Consider the following 20,509-nt stretch of genomic DNA (forward strand, 5'->3'; position numbering starts at 1 on the left):
TGTTGAGCCCACTAGTGCTGCTACATGCTGATGATGCTGTATAAATCTATGTTTCCTTAGCCACATGGTAGGGGCACTCAGTGAGTACACGCCAATCAGTGAGAGTGTGCTGTGGCAACTGAGGGTGGAAATTGCCAGCCTCACACGCAATGCGGGTGAAGTGAGTGAGGGGCAGTGAGTGCTGCTCACATTGTTCTGCCACGCATATGAAGTGCTCTAGTTGTGACCTCGCTATAATAAAGGATATTGTTAGAATTACTGAGCAGGCTGGTCAATAAAATCTGTGGTAGTTTCCAATACGAATCTCTCATTCAGCACCAGTGTATTCACTGTTTTAAATCATACCTGGATAGCTTAGTTGGTAATAGCATAACCCACAAAAGGTCATGATATGAGTTTGAGTTCAGATCCGGCATGTAGTTTTTTAATCTCATATCTGCGATTTGTTAACACTTTTCATGCAAAGCATCTCTGTTACATTCTAAAAAAGATTAAATCTGTCATCAACTTGAAGGTTGATCTGAACACTACAGTGCTTTACTAGGTATGGTTCTACTGGAGGTGCCATGCCCTTGTCTACCTTCAATTTAAATTAATACAACAATGAGAAATAAACTACTATTGAGTAGACAAACTACCACTTGCCTTTAACATTAACTGCGGAGTGACACATAACTACATAAAAAGAAACAATGGTTGCTACTGAGTTACACGTACAGATAAAGAAAAGAATATAGAGTTAAAATAATATACACTGGGGGAATAACAAATATTCAAAGCTGACACATGAGAGTGGAAAACAGGGGAGAGAGTAGTAGAAATGGCCACACAGATGGGAGGAAACAGGGCCTAAGGGACATTCAGATTATGAGGCACTATGTTGAGCTGAGCAGCATATTCCACAAATGGGTGACAGAGGATTTTTTTTTCTTTTTCTTTTCTTTTTTTTTCTTTTTTGCCCATTCATACAAATAGATAATGGCTTAGTGATCATGCCCAGATACAACGTGCAGTACATAGTTGCACTGGAGAAGAAACATAACACAAATGTCTTACATTTTACGAGTTGTGCATAGCACAATATTGAAGAATGAGCTGTTGTGTGTTTGCATAAAACAGGTCTTAGTCCTAGGTAGTTCACAGTGTTGAGACACAAGTGGTTTAGAGCAGCTGTGAGATAAGAATGGGCGTATTCAACACCACAGTGGTCGACGTGGCTAAATGTTCATGTCTGGGGTGATATTGTGCACATATGGGAGTAATTCTTCTTACCATACATTCAAAAGGTCAGTGATGGTGCAAGAGAATCTCATCTACAAACAGAGTTGTTTGTAGATGAGATAGGGATCATATTGAATATCTAGAAAGACTCCTAGGATACTATGATAAAAATGACATTACACAGTAAGTACAAGGAAGGATAAAAGAAAGATATCTTAAGGTCATCAAATTAAATCTTATTGAGGCAAATATTTAAATGTGTAAATATTTTGAACAGAACATTTTCCACAATTTGTGAACTTCAATGCATGTTTTTTATGTGAATGTTTTCTACAAAAGAGCTGAAATAACAGTAAAATAAACACAGCAAAAAATGAGGATGACAAAAGCTATAAACTGAAGGTGCTGGACCATAAGAACAGTAATCAAAGCTCCACATATAAATAAAGTATATAGATTTGGTGGTAACAGTCTTGTGGGACACTGAAATAAGAATATAAAAAAAATTGAAAATTAAAATAATTGAAATAAAATTACCCGGTGCAGGGCATGCTGCCTCAGACGGTTACTTCTTCTGTATGGTACTAAATCTTGCTGAAGACCATCACTCGTGAATGTCACATTCCTATTAAGAAGTTGGGACAAATGCTGCTTCTTACCACCAGCCAACCGTTTGTGCCTCCCTTTCCCATTTACCTGTGAAATTAAATTTTACAAATTTGTTGAAATGAGCTGTTGAAAACAAATTATGTAGTTGAAACAAACAACCGCTATAATTTGAGAACCTTCAACATTGCAGCGCGTCAGCAATCCTTGGTTAATATATTAAAAAAATAAAACCCGCCTCGATTGCGAAAAAAAGCACCTAGTGATAACCTAGGTTTCGGCGTAGATAACTGCACCATCTTCAGAACAACAATAAAACCCGCAAGTGCCTAAGAAGACTTTGTCAATGATTAAAAGAACACCATAGCTCTACTTGTATAACTGAAAAATAAAAGTAAAACATAAACAGTACATACGTACAAAGTCAAAACCACTACTTAACTTAATGGTGTACGCTCCACTTCACACCGGCCTATGTTCGGAGGGCTATGACCCGCCATAAACTGCAGCTACAAATGGTCGCTGACTTACAAGCCCGACCCACTACCTATGCACATGCGCAAGACAAGGGAAGTTACTTGAATGCGCATGTGCATACAAATACGAGAAAGTTTATACATGGATCGGGGCTAAATAGCCCGTATATTCCCAACCGTGGATCAACGTATATCAAAAAATGGAATGGATAGAATAAGTGACAAGCTAAATGGGAGATGAAACCTAAAAATAACCGCACATGGTTGCTTATGCTAGGAAAGAATCATATATGAAGCTACCTATGACGACAGGAGAAATCTTAAAAACTATACCTAAAGCCAGTAGTTAGCCTGGGGGGGGGGGGGGGGGAGGGGGGGGGGGGCTGAGGGGACGTTATCTAAAGACATTGTGGTAATAAAGATATAGGGATAAAACATAAGGTGTTCAACGGGCTAAAATCACCTTCATCATAAAAGGGTAATGAGGATAAAAAGAATGAAGATGAACAGCTTGACCAACGGCGCTCGCCAATCAGCGCACGCATGTGAAAATCCCCAGATCATCAGATTTACATGTATGAAGAACAAATTAAAGGTGCGAAACCTTCAAAAAATTTTCTGTTTCTTAGTAGGAGTTGGTCATTAAGGATATTGTCTGTAGCGTGTTGCAGATGCTTAAAGATCTGCATTTCTTCCAAAACATCCAGTTTTAAACCCTTAACCTCGGCATGAAGGAACTCGATATTAACAGTCGGGCGGACGGGATGAGCTCTGGGTCTCAGGTATAAAGAGCATATTCCCACTAGAAGCGGTGATGGTACTAAGGGCTCTACTTATGCGGAACAAATTGTGCAAACAAATTTCTCTTCTTCAGAAACCCTTTCCTTGCCATTGCCAGTCTACCTTTTATATCCTCCCTACTTCGACCATCATCAGTTGTTTTGCACCCCAAATAGCAAAACTCCTTTGCTACTTTAAGTGTCTCATTTCCTAATCTAATTTCCTCAGCATCACCTGACTTATTTCGACTACATTCCATTATCCTCGTTTTGCTTTTGTTGATGTTCATCTTATATCTTCCTTTCAAGACACTGTCCATTACGTTCAACTGCTTTTCCAAGTCCTTTGCTGTCTCTGACAGAATTACAATGTCATCGGCGAACCTCAAAGTTTTTATTTCTTCTCCATGGATTTTAATACCTACCCCGAATTTTTCTTTTGTTTCCTTTGATGCTTGTTCAATATACAGATTGAATAACATCGGGGAGAGGCAACACTCCTGTCTCACTCCCTTCCCAACCAATGCTTCCCTTTCGTGCCCCTCGACTCTTGTAACTGCCATTTGGTTTCTATACAAATTGTAAATAGCCTTTCGCTCCCTGTATTTTACTCCTGCCACCTTCAGAATTTGAAAGAGAGTATTCCAGTCAACATTGTCAAAAGCTTTCTCTAAGTCTACAAATGCTAGAAATGTAGGTTGGCCCTTCTTTGCCCTTTCTTCTAAGATAAGTCATAAGGTCAGTATTGCCTCACGTGTTCCCATATTTCTACGGAATCCAAACTGATCTTCCCCGAGGTTGGCTTTTACCAGTTTTTCCATTCGTCTCTAAAGAATTTGCATTAGTATTTTGCAGCTGTGACTTATTCAACTAATAGTTCAGTAATTTTCGCAACTGTCAACACCTGCTTTCTTTGGGATTGGAACTATTATATTCTTCTTGAAGTCTGAGGGTATTTTACCTGTCTCGTACATCTTGCTCACCAGATGGTAGAGTTTTGTCAGGACTGGCTCTCCCAAGGCCGTCAGTAGTTCTAATGGAATGTTGTCTCCTCCCGGGGCCTTGTTTTGACTCAGGTCTTTCAGTGCTCTGCCAAACTCTTCACGCAGTATCATATCTCCCATTTCAGCTTCATCCTCTTGCATTTCCATAATATTGTCCTCAAGTACATTGCCCTTGTATAGACCCTCTATATACTCCTTCCACCTTTCTGCTTTCCCTTCTTTGCTTAGAACTGGGTTTCCATCTGAGCTCTTGATATTCATACAAGTGGCTCTCTTTTCTCCAAAGGTCTCTTTAATTTTCCTGTAGGCAGTATCTATCTTGCCCCTAGTGAGATAAGCCTCTACATCCTTACATTTGTCCTCTAGCCATCCCTGCTTAGTCATTTTGCACTTCCTGTCGATCTCATTTTTGAGACGTTTGTATTCCTTTTTGCCTGCTTTATTTACTGCATTTTTATATTTTCTCCTTTCATCAATTAAATTCAATATTCCTTCTGTTAGCCAAGGATTTCTACTAGCCTTTACCTTTTTACCTACTTGATCTTCTGCTGCCTTCAGTACTTCATCCCTCAAAGCTACCCCATTCGTCTTCTACTGTATTTCTTTCCCCCATTCCTGTCAATTGTTCCCTTATGCTCTCCCTGAAACTTTGTACAACCTCTGGTTTAGTCAGTTTATCCAGGTCCCACCTCCTTAAATTCCCACCTTTTTGCAGTTTCTTCAGTTTTAATCTACAGTTCATAACCAATAGATTGTGGTCAGAGTCCACATCTGCCCCTGCAAATGTCTTACAATTTAAAACCTGGTTCCTAAATCTCTGTCTTACCATTATATAACCTATCTGATACCTACTAATATCCTAAGGATTCTTCCATGTATACAACCTTCCTTCATGATTCTTGAACCAAGTGTTAGCTATGATTAAGTTATGCTCTGTGCAAAATTCTACCAGGCGGCTTCCTCTTTCATTTCTTAACCCCAATCCGTATTCACCTACTATGTTTCTTTCTCTGCCTTTTCCTACTCTCGAATTCCAGTCACCCACGACTATTAAATTTTCGTCTCCCTTCACTACCTGAATAATTTCTTTTATCTCATCATACATTTCATCAATTTCTTCATCCTCTGCAGAGCTAGTTGGCATATAAACTTGTACTACTGTAGTAGGCGTGGGCTTCGCATCTATCTTGGCCACAATAAAGCGTTTACTATGCTGTTTGCAGTAGCTTACCTGCACTCCCATTTTCCTATTCGTTATTAAACCTACTCCTGCATTACCTCTATTTGATTTTGTATTTATAATCCTGTATTCACCTGACCAAAAGTCTTGTTCCTCCTGCCACCGAACTTCACTAATTCCCACTATATCTAACTTTAACCTGTCGATTTCCCTTTTTAAATTTTCTAACCTACCTGCCCGATTAAGGGATCTGACATTCCATGCTCCGATCCATAGAACGCCAGTTTTCTTTCTCCTCATAACGACGTCCTCTTGAGTAGTCCGCGCCCGGAGATCCGAATGGGGGACTATTTTACCTCTGGAATATTTTACCAAAGAGGACGCCATCTTCATTTAACCATACAGTAAAGCTGCATGCCCTCAGAAAAAAATTATGGCTGTAGTTTCCCCTTTGCTTTCAGTCATTCGCAGTACCTGCATAGCAAGGCCGTTTTGGTTAGCGTTACAAGGCCAGATCAGCCAATCAGTCTGACTGTTGCCCCTGCAACTACTGAAAAGGCTGCTGCCCCTCTTCAGGAACCACACGTTTGTCTGGCCTCTCAACAGATACCCCTTCGTTGTGGTTGCACCTACGGCACGGCCATCTGTATCGCTGAGGCACGCAAGCCTCCCCACCAACGGCAAGGTCCATGGTTCATGGGGGGTTAATGTGGAGGGGTTCATAGATAAGTAAGTGTAAAGATGTTGGATGGTATTGTTATATTAATCCTCTTTGGGAACGTTATTCTATTATTTTATCTATTAGTGTAAATAATTAATTGCTTGATGTGTATACTTCATCATTGAACAGGGTTTTCCTTTCTGCTTTGGTTTTCTGTACATGGTAATTTTCTTGCAGGGTTAGGAGGTTTTTTTTACTGTTGATTCTGATTATTTACATGTAATCTTCTGTAGTGATTGGTTTCTGGTAATGTACTCTTAGGTGCCCTGCAAATGTGGAGTGGTTTGTTCCATATTTCCAGACTCTCATGTGTTCTTTGTATCCGACATCAAATATTCTACCTGTTTGTCCTATGTACCTTCCTTCAAAAGTGTAACACTGTAGTTGATATATACCTTTTTTCTGGTATATCTCTGTTTTTTGTCAGTTTTGGGGTGAATTTTTGTACAGAATTGTCTGTTTATTCCCTGTCTTTTGAAAGTGTTGGTGATTTTATGGATGAGTTTGTGTTTATATGTCATTGTGTACCATCTTGTGTTTTCTTTCATCTTTTCCTGATTATTCTGTGTAGTTGTTATGGGACTGCGTGTTTGTGTTGTGTTCTGTTGTGTTGTTGTCTGTGGTTTGGTGCTTTTTGCTTTTATTTTACTTTTAATTTTATTGTTTAGCTTTGTGACTATGTTGTTATTGTAGCCATTATTTTGTGCTATCTGCACTATTATGTCCAGTTCTTCTTGGTAGCTTTCTTTGGTAAGTTGCACTGTGTTGAGTCTATGGAGCATGTGTCGAAGTGCTGCTTGTTTTTGTGAGTGTCGGTGGTTCGAGGATTGGGGAATGATAATGTCCATGTCTGTGGGTTTATGGTAAACTTCAAACCTATGCTTATTGTTTTGTATTTGATTATTATATCCAGAAAGTTAATTTGGTTATTCTGTTCTCTTTCAATTGTGAATTTTATATTTTTACATATCTTGTTGATGTCAGTATGTAGTTTTTCAATTTTTTTTAAATTTTTTTTTATTTTTATTTTTTTATATATTTTTTGGTGTGGTTCATCTATTAAGCAAAGGATTTCATCCATGTACCTGAACCAATATAATATGTTGTATTCTTTTGCTACTATTTTTGTGAAAATGATATATTCAATGTGGTTTACAAAAATATTTGCTAAGTCTCCTGAAACTGGGGACCCCATTGGTAATCCATCTTCTTGTAAATAAAATTCATTATTGAATCGAAAGTAATTTTTTTCTATTATGAGCTTTATGATGAGGAAACATGGCACTGATAAGTCAGTGTAATAGTGCAGCTCTCTCACAAAAGCAAACGTTTAACAGTGCAGAGTGCAAGGAATGTAAAACATGTGTTGTAAAAGGAACTCTGCGTGTGAAGTGTCACTTCTGGCTACATGAAAAGTGTGCAAAAGTGAACCTAAAATTCATAAATGATGATTTCTTGAAGTGATGCCAGGATTGTTTATGGACCTGTTTAAGTGAAGAAAAGGCTGATCTCCAAAGTGAAGTGACTGCAAAAGAAACTGTTATTCAAGTGCTGCAAAAAGAAATTGAATCCCTCAAGGACGACTTGTTAGCATTACAAAATGAAAACAGCGAACTTCAGGCTAAAAAGACTGTGACTGCGGTGACTACATCGCCAGAAACGATGAAAATCTGCGGGTGCAGAGTGATACAAACCTTGTTTCAAAAAACGGTAATGAGGTGTCCTGTGAAGCAATAAAACGACAATCAGAAGTATTGACGCCTAGAAATGAATATTTGGATCTTATTCATGAAGAAAACTGTGACCCAAACAGCTCCCAAAAAATGATCGATGCAAACAAGGAACTACGCCATTTGCGGAGAGATACAAATACGAGCTCCCTGCAAGACGAGCGTTTCACATCACACAAATTAAAACAAAGTGCAGACTCAGTGGGCATGAATACTACATATAAATGGACAAGTGGAAAGTTTGAGAACAAAAGATGTCATAGTATTAGAAGTGTAGCTAAAAATGAATGTCTCATAATTGGTGATTCCATGTTGAAAAATGTCATACTGCCAATCTGTGAAGTCGAAGTCCGCCCAGGAATTAGGTCCCATCAACTCAGTAACTATTTAAAAAATATTACAAATTCAAGAAAAAATATCGAAAAAGAAGCGAACAAATATTACAAAACCATTTTCATCCATGTTGGGACAAATTCCCTCCGAGGATACAGCGAAGAGGAAATTATTAACGAATCAAAACTTATAATCCAATCAGCCAGAAAAATTTACCCTGCTTCCAGGATAGTGATCAGTGGAATCATAAACAGGAGGTTGGTGAGTGACAGTTACCTCAATCGAATCAGTTGCAGAATTAATGAGTGTTGTGACAGACTAGTTGCTATATTTATAAACTCAAATAAGTTTTTGGGCAAGGAATGTCTAGCCAAGGATGGACTGCATCCAAACAGACTAGGATCGATGACCTTCAGCAAAATGTTTATGGATATTTGTAAAATCATTAAAACTAAAGGAAACTAATATTTAATGGAGGGGATGTAAAAGAAAAAATGTCTGTTAGCTGAAAAGAAATCTGCTAAAGAGTGTCTACGGAAAGGTTCGCTTAATATCATTAAAACAAGCAAAATTTCTTATTTGATTCACTGGAATATAAATGGCTTAAGTTCTAAATCTTCCAGCAGCCTAAGCTACAAACTCGATGAGTTAAAATTCTTCTCTCAGAATGTAAAAACATAAAAATTATTTGCTTAAATTAACACTGCCTTAGCTCTAATACAATAAATATTTTAAATAAATTGAAAACTTCAATGTTGCAAGAAGCTATTGCAGGGAGAAAAAATCTCACTGAGGTTGCTGCATAATCCTAAAATGTTGATCATTTCAATTTATAGAATTCCAGAAAGGGCTTTAGTCATGACATTCCTCTCTAAATTTCAGTGCTTGCTAGATAAACTAAAGAAAGAAAAGAAGAAAAAATTGTAATAGCAGCAGATTTTAATATAAACACTGCAAATGACAATAAAGAATCAACAACGTTTATTGATTCAATTAAAAAGTCTGGTTTTAAACTAAATTTTTCGGAGTCCACCAGAGAATGTATTCATTCAATAACATGCATCGACAACATTGTAACAAATTACGACTTTGATAATGTACATAAATTCTGTCTAGACTTAGGACTTTCTGATCACTCAGCCTTATTTGTCTCACTGCCAAAATCTGATAACCATAATGTTGTTGTTGTTGTGGTCTTCAGTCCTGAGACTGGTTTGATGCAGCTCTCCATGCTACTCTATCCTGTGCAAGCTTTTTCATCTCCCAGTACCTACTGCAACCTACATCCTTCTGAATCTGCTTAGTGTATTCATCTCTTGGTCTCCCTCTACGATTTTTACCCTCCACGCTGCCCTCCAATACTAAATTGGTGATCCCTTGATGCCTCAGAACATGTCCTACCAACCGATCCCTTCTTCTGGTCAAGTTGTGCCACAAACTTCTCTTCTCCCCAATCCTATTCAATACTTCCTCATTAGTTATGTGATCTACCCATTTAATCTTCAGCATTCTTCTGTAGCACCACATTTCGAAAGCTTCTATTCTCTTCTTGTCCAAACTATTTATCGTCCATGTTTCACTTCCATACATGGCTACACTCCATACGAATACTTTCAGAAATGACTTCCTGACACTTAAATCTATACTCGATGTTAACAAATTTCTCTTCTTCAGAAACGCTTTCCTTGCCATTGCCAGCCTACATTTTATGTCTTCTCTACTTCGACCATCATCAGTTATTTTGCTCCCCAAATAGCAAAACTCCTTTACTACTTTAAGTGCCTCATTTCCTAATCTAATTCCCTCAGCATCACCCGACTTGATTAGACTACATTCCATTATCCTTGTTTTGCTTTTGTTGATGTTCATCTTATATCCTCCTTTCAAGACGCTGTCCATTCCATTCAACTGCTCTTCCAAGTCCTTTGCTGTCTCTGACAGAATTACAATGTCATCGGCGAACCTCAAAGTTTTTATTTCTTCTCCATGAATTTTAATACCTACTCCTAATTTTTCTTTTGTTTCCTTTACTGCTTGCTCAATATACAGATTGAACAACATCGGGGAGAGGCTACAACCCTGTCTTACTCCCTTCCCAACCACTGCTTCCCTTTCATGTCCCTCGACTCTTATAACTGCCATCTGGTTTCTGTACAAATTGTAAATAGCCTTTCGCTCCCTGTATTTTACCCCTGCCACCTTTAGAATTTGAAAGAGAGTATTCCAGTCAACATTGTCAAAAGCTTTCTCTAAGTCTACAAATGCTAGAAACGTAGGTTTGCCTTTCCTTAATCTTTCTTCTAAGATAAGTCGTAAGGTCAGTATTGCCTCACGTGTCCAGTGTTTCTACGGAATCCAAACTGATCTTCCCCGAGGTTGGCTTCTACTAGTTTTTCCATTCGTCTGTAAAGAATTCGTGTTAGTATTTTGCAGCTGTGACTTATTAAGCTGATAGTTCGGTAATTTTCACATCTGTCAACACCTGCTTTCTTTGGGATTGGAATTATTATATTCTTCTTGAAGTCTGAGGGTATTTCGCCTGTTTCATACATCTTGCTCACCAGATGGTAGAGTTTTGTCAGGACTGGCTCTCCCACGGCCGTCAGTAGTTCCAATGGAATATTGTCTACTCCGGGGGCCTTGTTTCGACTCAGGTCTTTCAGTGCTCTGTCAAACTCTTCACGCGGTATCGTATCTCCCATTTCATCTTCATCTACATCCTCTTCCATTTCCATAATATTGTCCTCAAGTACATCGCCCTTGTATAGACCCTCTATATACTCCTTCCACCTTTCTGCTTTCCCTTCTTTGCTTAGAACTGGGTTTCCATCTGGGCTCTTGATATTCATACAAGTGGTTCTCTTCTCTCCAAAGGTCTCTTTAATTTTCCTGTAGGCGGTATCTATCTTACCCCTAGTGAGATAGGCCTCTACATCCTTACATTTGTCCTCTAGCCATCCCTGCTTAGCCATTTTGCACTTCCTGTCGATCTCATTTTTGAGACGTTTGTATTCCTTTTTGGCTGTTTCACTTACTGCATTTTTATATTTTCTCCTTTCATCAATTAAATTCAATATTTCTTCTGTTACCCAAGGATTTCTACTAGCCCTAGTCTTTTTACCTACTTGATCCTCTGCTGCCTTCACTACTTCATCCCTCAAAGCTACCCATTCTTCTTCTACTGTATTTATTTCCCCCATTCCTGTCAATTGCTCCCTTATGCTCTCCCTGAATCTCTGTACAACCTCTGGTTCTTTTAGTTTATCCAGGTCCCATCTCCTTAAATTCCCACCTTTTTGCAGTTTCTTCAGTTTTAATCTACAGGTCATAACCAATAGATTGTGGTCAGAGTCCACATCTGCCATAATATAAGAAAAATATATATCAAAAGAAGTTTCGGTAAAACAACTATTGAAATATTCTATGAGAAACTAAGTAAAGTTAAGTGGTGTTTTGATGGTGATTCAACAAATGAAAACTTTAGTACTTTCTTAAACAGTTTTCTTGAAGTATTTATTGAAGCTTTCCCACCAAGATCGTATTGCAACAAAACATCAAGTAAGATGAGATGGATCAGACCAGGAATAAAAATATCGAGTGAGGGGAAAAGGAAGCTACACAATCAACTGAAGTACAACAAAGATCCTGATTTTGTAAAATGTGTTAGAAACTATAAAACTATTTTTTAAAAAGTTGTGAAAGCTTCAAAACAAATGGCAAATAACAAATTCATTCTAGAGCAGAAAAATCAAACAAGGGCAGTATTGTATGTAGTTAAGTCTGAATTACTTGTCCGAAATCATAAACGAAACATTTTAGAAATCAAACTTAAGGAAAAATCAGTTGTAAATCCAGCTCAGATATCTGAGTGCTTCATAAATGTAGCAAAATCTGATTTAGACATAGCAAATTATGAGCAGAAAGTAAATGGCTTTGGGTTAAAAGGCAATACCAGTGAATGTCTCAAAAAATTCAACATGGTCTCAGCAAAATTTGTTGAAAATGTCATACTCTCCTTAAAAGACAAAAACTCTGCTGGCTGGGATGGGATACCCACCAAAATAATTAAAAAAGTTTACAACATAATAGCTCATCCTCTCTCTTTCTCTCATAATACACAAATCCTTTGAAGGAGGTTTCTTCCCTGATCTTTTCAAATACGTGGAAGTAAAACCATTGTTTAAAAAAGGTTCAAAATATGATATAGGAAATTATCACCCCATTCATACTCCCTGTCATATCAAAAATATTTGAAGAAATTGCTGCTTTACAGATACAAAGCTTCATCACACAGAATGATATCATCTCACATAACCAATTTGGCTTACAACAAGGCAAAAACACAGTAGATGCGATAAATGAGTTTATCGAAAAAATTACTTCATCACTAGGTAGGAAAGCTAAGGTCGCAGGAACATTCTGTGATCTTACAAAAGCATTTGACTCTGTAAACCATGCCTTAATGCTTTTCAAACTCAACAGGTATGGAATAAGGGATGTTGCTTTGAAATGGTTTGAATCATATCTCTTGGAGAGGAAGAAAAGGGTAGTAATCACATCTACGAGTGGAAAACTGTGTCACAAGGAGTTCCTCAAGGCTCAATCCTTGGACTCATTTTATTCCTGTTCTGTGTAAATGACTTGTCTCTCAATATAAATACTCATTTAACTTTGTTTGCAGATGATACTTCTGCCCTAATTGAAAATGAACATTCTGACAATATACCACAGTGTGTCATGAATACGTTGAGTAACCTGGAAACGTGGTTCAGTCAAAATGGCTTAAGGCTAACCATTTCAAAAACCTACATGATGAGTTTTAAAACCAAACATACAAAAACTGAAGAAATCTGTGTCACGCACAACAATCAAAAAATGGAAGAACTTGACTCAGTCAGCTTCCTGGGAATAAACTAAGACAGAACTTTGAGTGGGAATTCTCATATAGAAGATCTAGAAAATAAATTAAACAGCCTCGCTTTTGCAATGGAAAATTTAGCCTGTGCCACTGATGTGGCCACCAGGAAAATCGCATATTATAGATACTTTGAATTGGTTATTCAATATGGAATCATTTTTTGGGGAAACTCGGGAAATGTTACACGAATTTTAAAGTTGCCAAAAAGAATCATTCGCAACATGTGCTCTGCACAGCCGAAGGCATGATGTCAACCATTATTCAAAGACATAAAAATATTAACTGTCCCCTCTTTATACACCTTTGAGGTGGTTCTTTTCCTACGCAGCAGAGCTGATCTATTAAAAAAAATCATTTTGAACACTCATATGACACAAGACATAAAGAGAACTTTACGCTCACCTCTCATCGCTTAAAACTGTGTGCTCAGACTCTGCAGTATGTTGTTGTTGTTGTTGTTGTGGTCTTCAGTCCTGAGACTGGTTTGATGCAGCTCTCCATGCTACTCTATTCTGTGCAAGCTTCTTCATCTCCCAGTACCTACTGCAACCTACATCCTTCTGAATCTGTTTAGTGTATTCGTCTCTTGGTCTCCCTCTACGATTTTTACCCTCCACGCTGCCCTCCAACACTAAATTGATGATCCCTTGATGCCTCAGGATATGCCCCACGATCCGATCCCTTCACCTAGTCAAGTTGTGCCACAAATTTCTCTTCTCTCCAATTCTATTCAATACCTCCTCATTAGTTATGTGATCTACCCATCTAATATTCAGCATTCTTCTGTAGCACCACATTTCGAAAGCTTCTATTCTCTTCTTGTCTAAACTATTTATCATCCACGTTTCACTTCCATAGATGGCTACATTCCATACAAATACTTTCAGAAACGACTTCCTGACACTTAAATCTATACTCGATGTAAACAAATTTCTTTTCTTCAGAAATGCTTTCCTTGCCATTGCCAGTCTACATTTTATATCCTCTCTACTTCGACCATCATCAGTTATTTTGCTTCCCAAATAGCAAAACTCATTTACTACTTTAAGCATCTCATTTCCTAATCTAATTCCCGCAACATCACCCAATTCCCGCAACATCACCTGAATTAATTCGACTGCATTCCATTATCCTCGTTTTGCTTTTGTTGATGTTCATCTTATATCCTCCTTTCAAGATACTGTCCATTCCATTCAACTGCTCTTCCAGGTCCTTTGCTGTCTCTGACAGAATTACAATGTCATTGGCGAACCTCAAAGTTTTTATTTCTTCTTCATGGATTTTAATTTCTACTACAAATTTTTCTTTTGTTTCCCTTACTGCTTGCTCAATATACAGATTAAATAACATCGTGTATAGGCTACAACCCTGCCTCACTCCCTTCCCAACCACTGCTTCCCTTTTGTGCCCCTCGACTCTTGTAACTGCTATTTGGTTTCTGTACAAATTGTAAATAGCCTTTCGCTCCCTGTATTTTACCCCTGCCACCTTCAGAATTTGAAAGAGAATATTCCAGTCAACATTGTCAAAAGCAGTCTACAAATGTTAGAAACGTAGGTTTGCCTTTCCTTAATCTATTTTCTAAGATAAGTCATAGGGTCAGTATTGCCTCACATGTTCCAACATTTCTACGGAATCCAAACTGATCTTCCCCAAGGTCGGCTTATACCAGTTTTTCCATTCGTCTGTAAAGAATTCGTGTTAGTATTTTGCAGCCGGGGGTTATTAAACAGATAGTTCGGTAATTCTCACATCTGTCAACACCTGCTTTCTTTGGGATTGGAATTATTATATTCTTCTTTAAGTCTGAGGGTATTTCGCCTGTCTCATACACCTTGCTCATTAGATGGTAGAGTTTTGTTAGGCCTGGCTCTCCCAAGGCTGTCAGTGGTTCTAATGAAATGCTGTCTACTCCTGGGGGCCTTGTTTCCACTTAGGTCTTTCAGGGCTCTGTCAAACTCTTCACGCAGTATCATATCTACTATTTCCTCTTCATCTACATTCTCTTCCATTTCTATAATATTGTTCTCGAGAACATCGCTGTTGTATAGACCCTCTATATAATCCTTCCACCTTTCTGCTTTCCCTTCTTAGTTTATAATTGGGTTTCCATCGAAGCTCTAGATATTCATGCAAGTGGTTCTCCTTTTTCCAAAGGTCTCTTTAATTTTCCTGTAGGCAGTATCTATCTTACCCCTAGTGATATGCGCCTCTACATCCTACGTGTTTTGGCGGCAACACAACCACCTAACATTTGTGCACATCGTTGTCTACCAACCCAAGTCCAACATAGCCCAGCTGTAACCAACACTTTTTCGCCTTTTTTCACACCAGATCTCCAGTTACTTTCCAGTTCACCTTTATCTCTCCCCATATATTTTTATTTTCATTTTCATTTCAGCCTCATGTTACACTTTCCACCTTCTAATACCATGTCACCCTCACAACATCCCCACAATGACCCCATTAAGTTTTATTTACATTCCCTCTGCAAACATGCCTTCGCCCTAGCCAGATTACACTCCCATATTCTATTTTCTCAGGCTTGTCTGTCATTTGGCATTACCCCCGAAGGCCTCACACTTAAAGTTCCCATCTCTGGCTGCAACCCTTCTTTCCATCAGTCCCTATACCAGTTCCAAACTGAACAATCCATTGCCCTCACCCACCTAATCCTTCACTTACACATCAACTCAGCCAATGAACACACCCGTCAACTCCTATCCTTAATAAAAGTCCTCAATATTTCCTCTCCCACATCCACACCGGCTGTTCAGAGCATCCTCCTACAGGCCAACCGCAAATTAAAACAGCATGCCACCCTCCACCTCAAAAAACTATCCAATCTCCTGGTTTCCCACCTCCAGAAAGGCAACTCACTCATCCTTCACAACCTTTCCAGCAAACCTCAACCTCCTCTCATTGCACACAAACCCAGTCTCTCCCATCTACTCAACCTCCCACTTCCAGCTCCACTTCCTCCAAAACCTCAAAATTCCAATCAACACAATCTGGAACCACAAGACCCTAATTCAGTAGTTAACCTTTCCTCCAAACCTCTCTCCCAATCTGAAACCTCTGTCCTATCCAAAGGCCTCACCTTCAGCCCCACTCCCAGATTCGACCAAACAGCCCTCGTCAAAGATTTACTGTCCTACACTCGTACTCTCTGCTGGAAATATCACATTGCCACGAAGAAAAATGATCCTAATCCTACTCCTAATGATCCAACTCCTCAAGACACTATCCAAATTGAACCCTGCCTGGAACAGTTCTGTCCTCCGTCACAGTGGGACCCACCTCCTCTTCCTCAAAATCACCCTTTCCAAACCTTCCAGGAATTTCTGACTTCCAGCCTTGTCTCTCAATCCTTCTTAAAAAACCTTAATCCTATTGCCAACATCACCACTGCTGAAGCTATCCGTGATCTGAAGGCTGACCGATCCATCGTCATTCTTCCGGCGGACAAGGGTTCCACGACCATGGTACTTGATCGTCAGGAGTATGTGGCTGAGGGACTGCGTCAGCTTTCAGACAACACCACATACAAAGTTTGCCAAGGTAATCCCATTGCTGATGTCCAGGCGGAGCTTCAAGGAATCCTCAGAACCTTAGGCCCCCTGCAAAGCCTTTCACCTGACTCCATCAACCTCCTGACCCCACCGACACACCGCATCCCTACCTTCTACCTTCTTCCTAAAATTCACAAACCCAATCATCCCGGCCGCCCCATTGTAGCTGGTTACCAAGCCCCCACAGAATGTATCTCTGCCTGCGTAGATCAACATCTTCAACCCATTACACGCAGTCTCCCATGCTTCATCAAAGACACCAACCACTTTCTCAAACGCCTGGAATCCTTACCCAATCTGTTACCCCCAGAAACCATCCTTGTAACCATTGTTGCCACTTCCTTATACACAAATATTCCGCACGTCCAGGGCCTGGCTGTGATGGAGCACTTCCTTTCACGCCGATCACCTGCCACCCTACCTAAAACCTCTTTCCTCATTACCTTAGCCAGCTTCATCCTGACCCACAACTTCTTCACTTTTGAAGGCCAGACATACCAACAGTTAAAGGGAACAGCCATGGGTACCAGGATGGCCCCCTCGTACGCCAACCTATTCATGGGTCGCTTAGAGGAAGCCTTCTTGGTTACCCAGGCCTGCCAACCCAAAGTTTGGTACAGATTTATTGATAACATCTTCATGATCTGGACTCACAGTGAAGAAGAACTCCAGAATTTCCTCTCCAACCTCAACTCCTTTGGTTCCATCAGATTCACCTGGTCCTACTCCAAATCCCACGTCACTTTCCTTGACGTTGACCTCCATGTGTCCAATGGCCAGCTTCACACGTCCGTCCACATCAAACCCACCAACAAGCAACAATATCTCCATTATGACAGCTGCCACCCATTCCACATCAAACGGTCCCTTCCCTACAGCCTAGGTCTTCGTGGCAAACGAATCTGCTCCAGTCCGGAGTCCCTGAACCATTACACCACCAACCTGACAACAGCTTTCGCATCCCGCAACTACCCTCCCGACCTGGTACAGAAGCAAATAACCAGAGCCACTTCCTCATCCCCTCAAACCCAGAACCTCCCAAAGAAGAACCACAAAAGTGCCCCACTTGTGACAGGATACTTTCCGGGACTGGACCAGACTCTGAATGTGGCTCTCCAGCAGGGATACAACTTCCTCAAATCCTGCCCTGAAATGAGATCCATCCTTCGTGAAATCCTCCCCACTCCACCAAGAGTTTCTTTCCACCGTCCACCTAACCTTCGTAACCTGTTAGTTCATCCCTATGAAATCCCCAAACCACCTTCCCTATCCTCTGGCTCCTACCCTTGTAACCGCCCCCGGTGTAAAACCTGTCCCATGCACCCTCCCACCACCACCTACTCCAGTCCTGTAACCCGGAAGGTGTACACGATCAAAGGCAGAGCCATGTGTGAAAGCACCCACGTGATTTACCAACTGACCTACCTACACTGTGATGCATCCTATGTGGGAATGACCAGCAACAAACTGTCCATTCGCATGAATGGACACAGGCAGACAGTGTTTGTTGGTAATGAAGATCACCCTGTGGCTAAACATGCCTTGGTGCACGGCCAGCACATCTTGGCACAGTGTTACACCGTCCGGGTTATCTGGATACTTCCCACTAACACCAACCTATCCGAACTCCGGAGATGGGAACTTGCTCTTTAATATATCCTCTCTTCCCGTTACCCACCAGGCCTCAACCTCCGCTAATTTTTAGTTGCCGCCACTCATACCTCACCTGTCTTTCAACAACATCTTTGCCTCTGCACTTCCGCCTCGACTGACATCTCTGCCCAAACTCTGTGTCTTTGAATATGTCTGCTTGTGTGTGTGTGTGTGTGTGTGTGTGTGTGTGTGTGTGTGTGTGTGTGTGTGCGCGCGTGCACACGCGAGTGTATACCCATCCTTTTTTCCCCCTAAGGTAAGTCTTTCCACTCCCAGGATTGGGATGACTCCTTACCCTCTCCCTTAAAACCCACATCCTTTCGTCTTTCCCTCTCTTTCCCTCTTTCCTGACGAAGCAACCGTTGGTTGCGAAAGCTAGAATTTTGTGTGTACGTTTGTGTTTGTTTGTGTGTCTATCGACCTGCCAGCGCTTTCGTTTGGTAAGTCACATCATCTTTGTTTTAAGATATATGTAATGTTATAGGGATGGGCATATAATTTTGCTGCCTTCTATATCTGCCACCAAATATTGCACAGTGCCTTGCAAAATACAAATACAAATGAATATGTTCTTAAGGAGTATAACAACTGTACAGGAAGTACCTCATCCACTTTCTACTGGAAGGTATGTGACCTGCCCAATATGCCATTTATCGTAATGTAGAGACACACCAGTCACATGGAGCCCACCAAAGGTGTAGCAGTCAAAGATGTAAGGTGGCATCAGAGCCATCTGATGTGTCATTCTGGGTGCTCCCAACACCTCTGTAACCTATGGTGGAGCCCTGAGCCTCTAGACAATAGCCTACATAGCTTCCAGTTGTTTGTTAACAGTGGTCAATCATCTCTGTGCTTGTATGCAACATAATCTGACCGTAGCGATTTTTTGCTAATAAATACAAGCAGATAAACCTGAAAAATAATTAAAAGATCTAATGCTGAACAACTTAAGCTGAGTAACCCAGTAACTAGACTAAAGCAAGAGATAACTTAAAAAGGATCATGAGTAACAAGTGGCAAAGAAAGAAAGAAACTGGATGGATTGAATCTAGATGTGCAGATAAAAAATCAATAAACACATGTCTATCTGCAAAGTATCACAGAGAAGAGAAATGGAGTACTGCTTCAAGCACACAGACATGTGGGAAAGTTAACAGGCTGAAGAGTCTGTGTTCAAAACAGCATAGTACTGCAACTTCTGAGAATGACAATGTTGCGTTCCAGCAGTTAATAATACTCCATCATAAACTGACAGCTCTTGGGATCGTTCTGAAAGGGAGAGGAAATTTGGCTGAATGATCTAACTTCTTGAATAAAACAAATACTGAATATGAGTGACAATTTGATGACAGGAAAGGCATCTGCCCAAAAAGTTAAAATATTATGAATTTCACAAATACCGGAAACAGCAGAATCTGTGCAACAGGATAAATGCTACAAAAATAGACACAGAGAGACAATGCACAGAAGATCCTATTAAACTCTACACACTGATAATAGAGGAAGGACATTCCTCGGGCACTGACTTTTCTCAGAAAACACTGCAAATGAGAGTAACAGTGATAATAACATAAATAATATCAATTTTCGCTTTGCACTCTACATAATCTATTGTAGAACTAAAACCAGAATTCAGTCTTACCTTGCAAGAGAAACAGCCTTCTGTTGAGATAAGCTTATCCTGAGAGACTTGGTAGGGATCTGGTTCTATAGGATAGGTCGGAACATTCCCAATGTCTTCTGTTCCATACCCATGAGTGGCAGGAGTAATAGTTGATAAACAGTGTCCCTTGATAAACACAAAAAATAGGTAATTAATTTTTTGTTATGTGTACTTCACTATTTTAATTGTTAATTAAGATACTTACTGCAGCTTTGTAGAAATTAGATGATATACAATGTAATGAGAAATGTCAAAACTAACACAGTAACTGCACTATTCTTATCAGTTTTAAATCTAGTAAATTAACACTTTCGCTGCGGCATCGGTGCTGGCGCGCAACTCTCCAGTGCGGCCCGGCAACGTGCGAGTGCGGGCCGGTAACACTCTGAAACGGCAGGTACCGCTCGGAGCCGACGCTCCTAAGCACACCTGACCTACAGGCTGACGCCCAGACCTTGTAAGATCTGTAGGATCATGTTCTATACTGATTTAATGATGACACATGAGATGCATTACTTCAAATAAGCTTCGACTGTATTGTGGTCATGTTTTAAAGTCTGTTTGCTGTCTGACACGTATAGGGGTCACAGGCGTCATTCAAATGTTCGTGATTTGTTGATAATGTAACAAAAAATACAATTCAAACAAGCAAC

At 40.0% G+C, this 20,509-nt stretch overlaps 1 protein-coding gene across 1 annotated transcript in view; it reads right to left on the bottom strand.

The window, feature by feature from the left end:
• The window catches only part of LOC124805008 (fibrillin-2-like), a 425,338-nt gene that overhangs the window by 18,221 nt on the left and 386,608 nt on the right, over window positions 1–20,509 (bottom strand). Inside the window, exons 49-50 of the mRNA XM_047265408.1 lie at window positions 19,836–19,982; window positions 1,759–1,917 (exon numbers count right to left, since the gene is read on the bottom strand). Coding sequence (XP_047121364.1) covers window positions 1,759–1,917; window positions 19,836–19,982 — 306 coding nt within the window. The remainder of the gene's footprint in view (window positions 1–1,758; window positions 1,918–19,835; window positions 19,983–20,509) is intronic.

Source organism: Schistocerca piceifrons, chromosome 7 (assembly GCF_021461385.2).
Source record: "Schistocerca piceifrons isolate TAMUIC-IGC-003096 chromosome 7, iqSchPice1.1, whole genome shotgun sequence".
Taxonomy (NCBI): Eukaryota; Metazoa; Arthropoda; class Insecta; order Orthoptera; family Acrididae; genus Schistocerca; species Schistocerca piceifrons.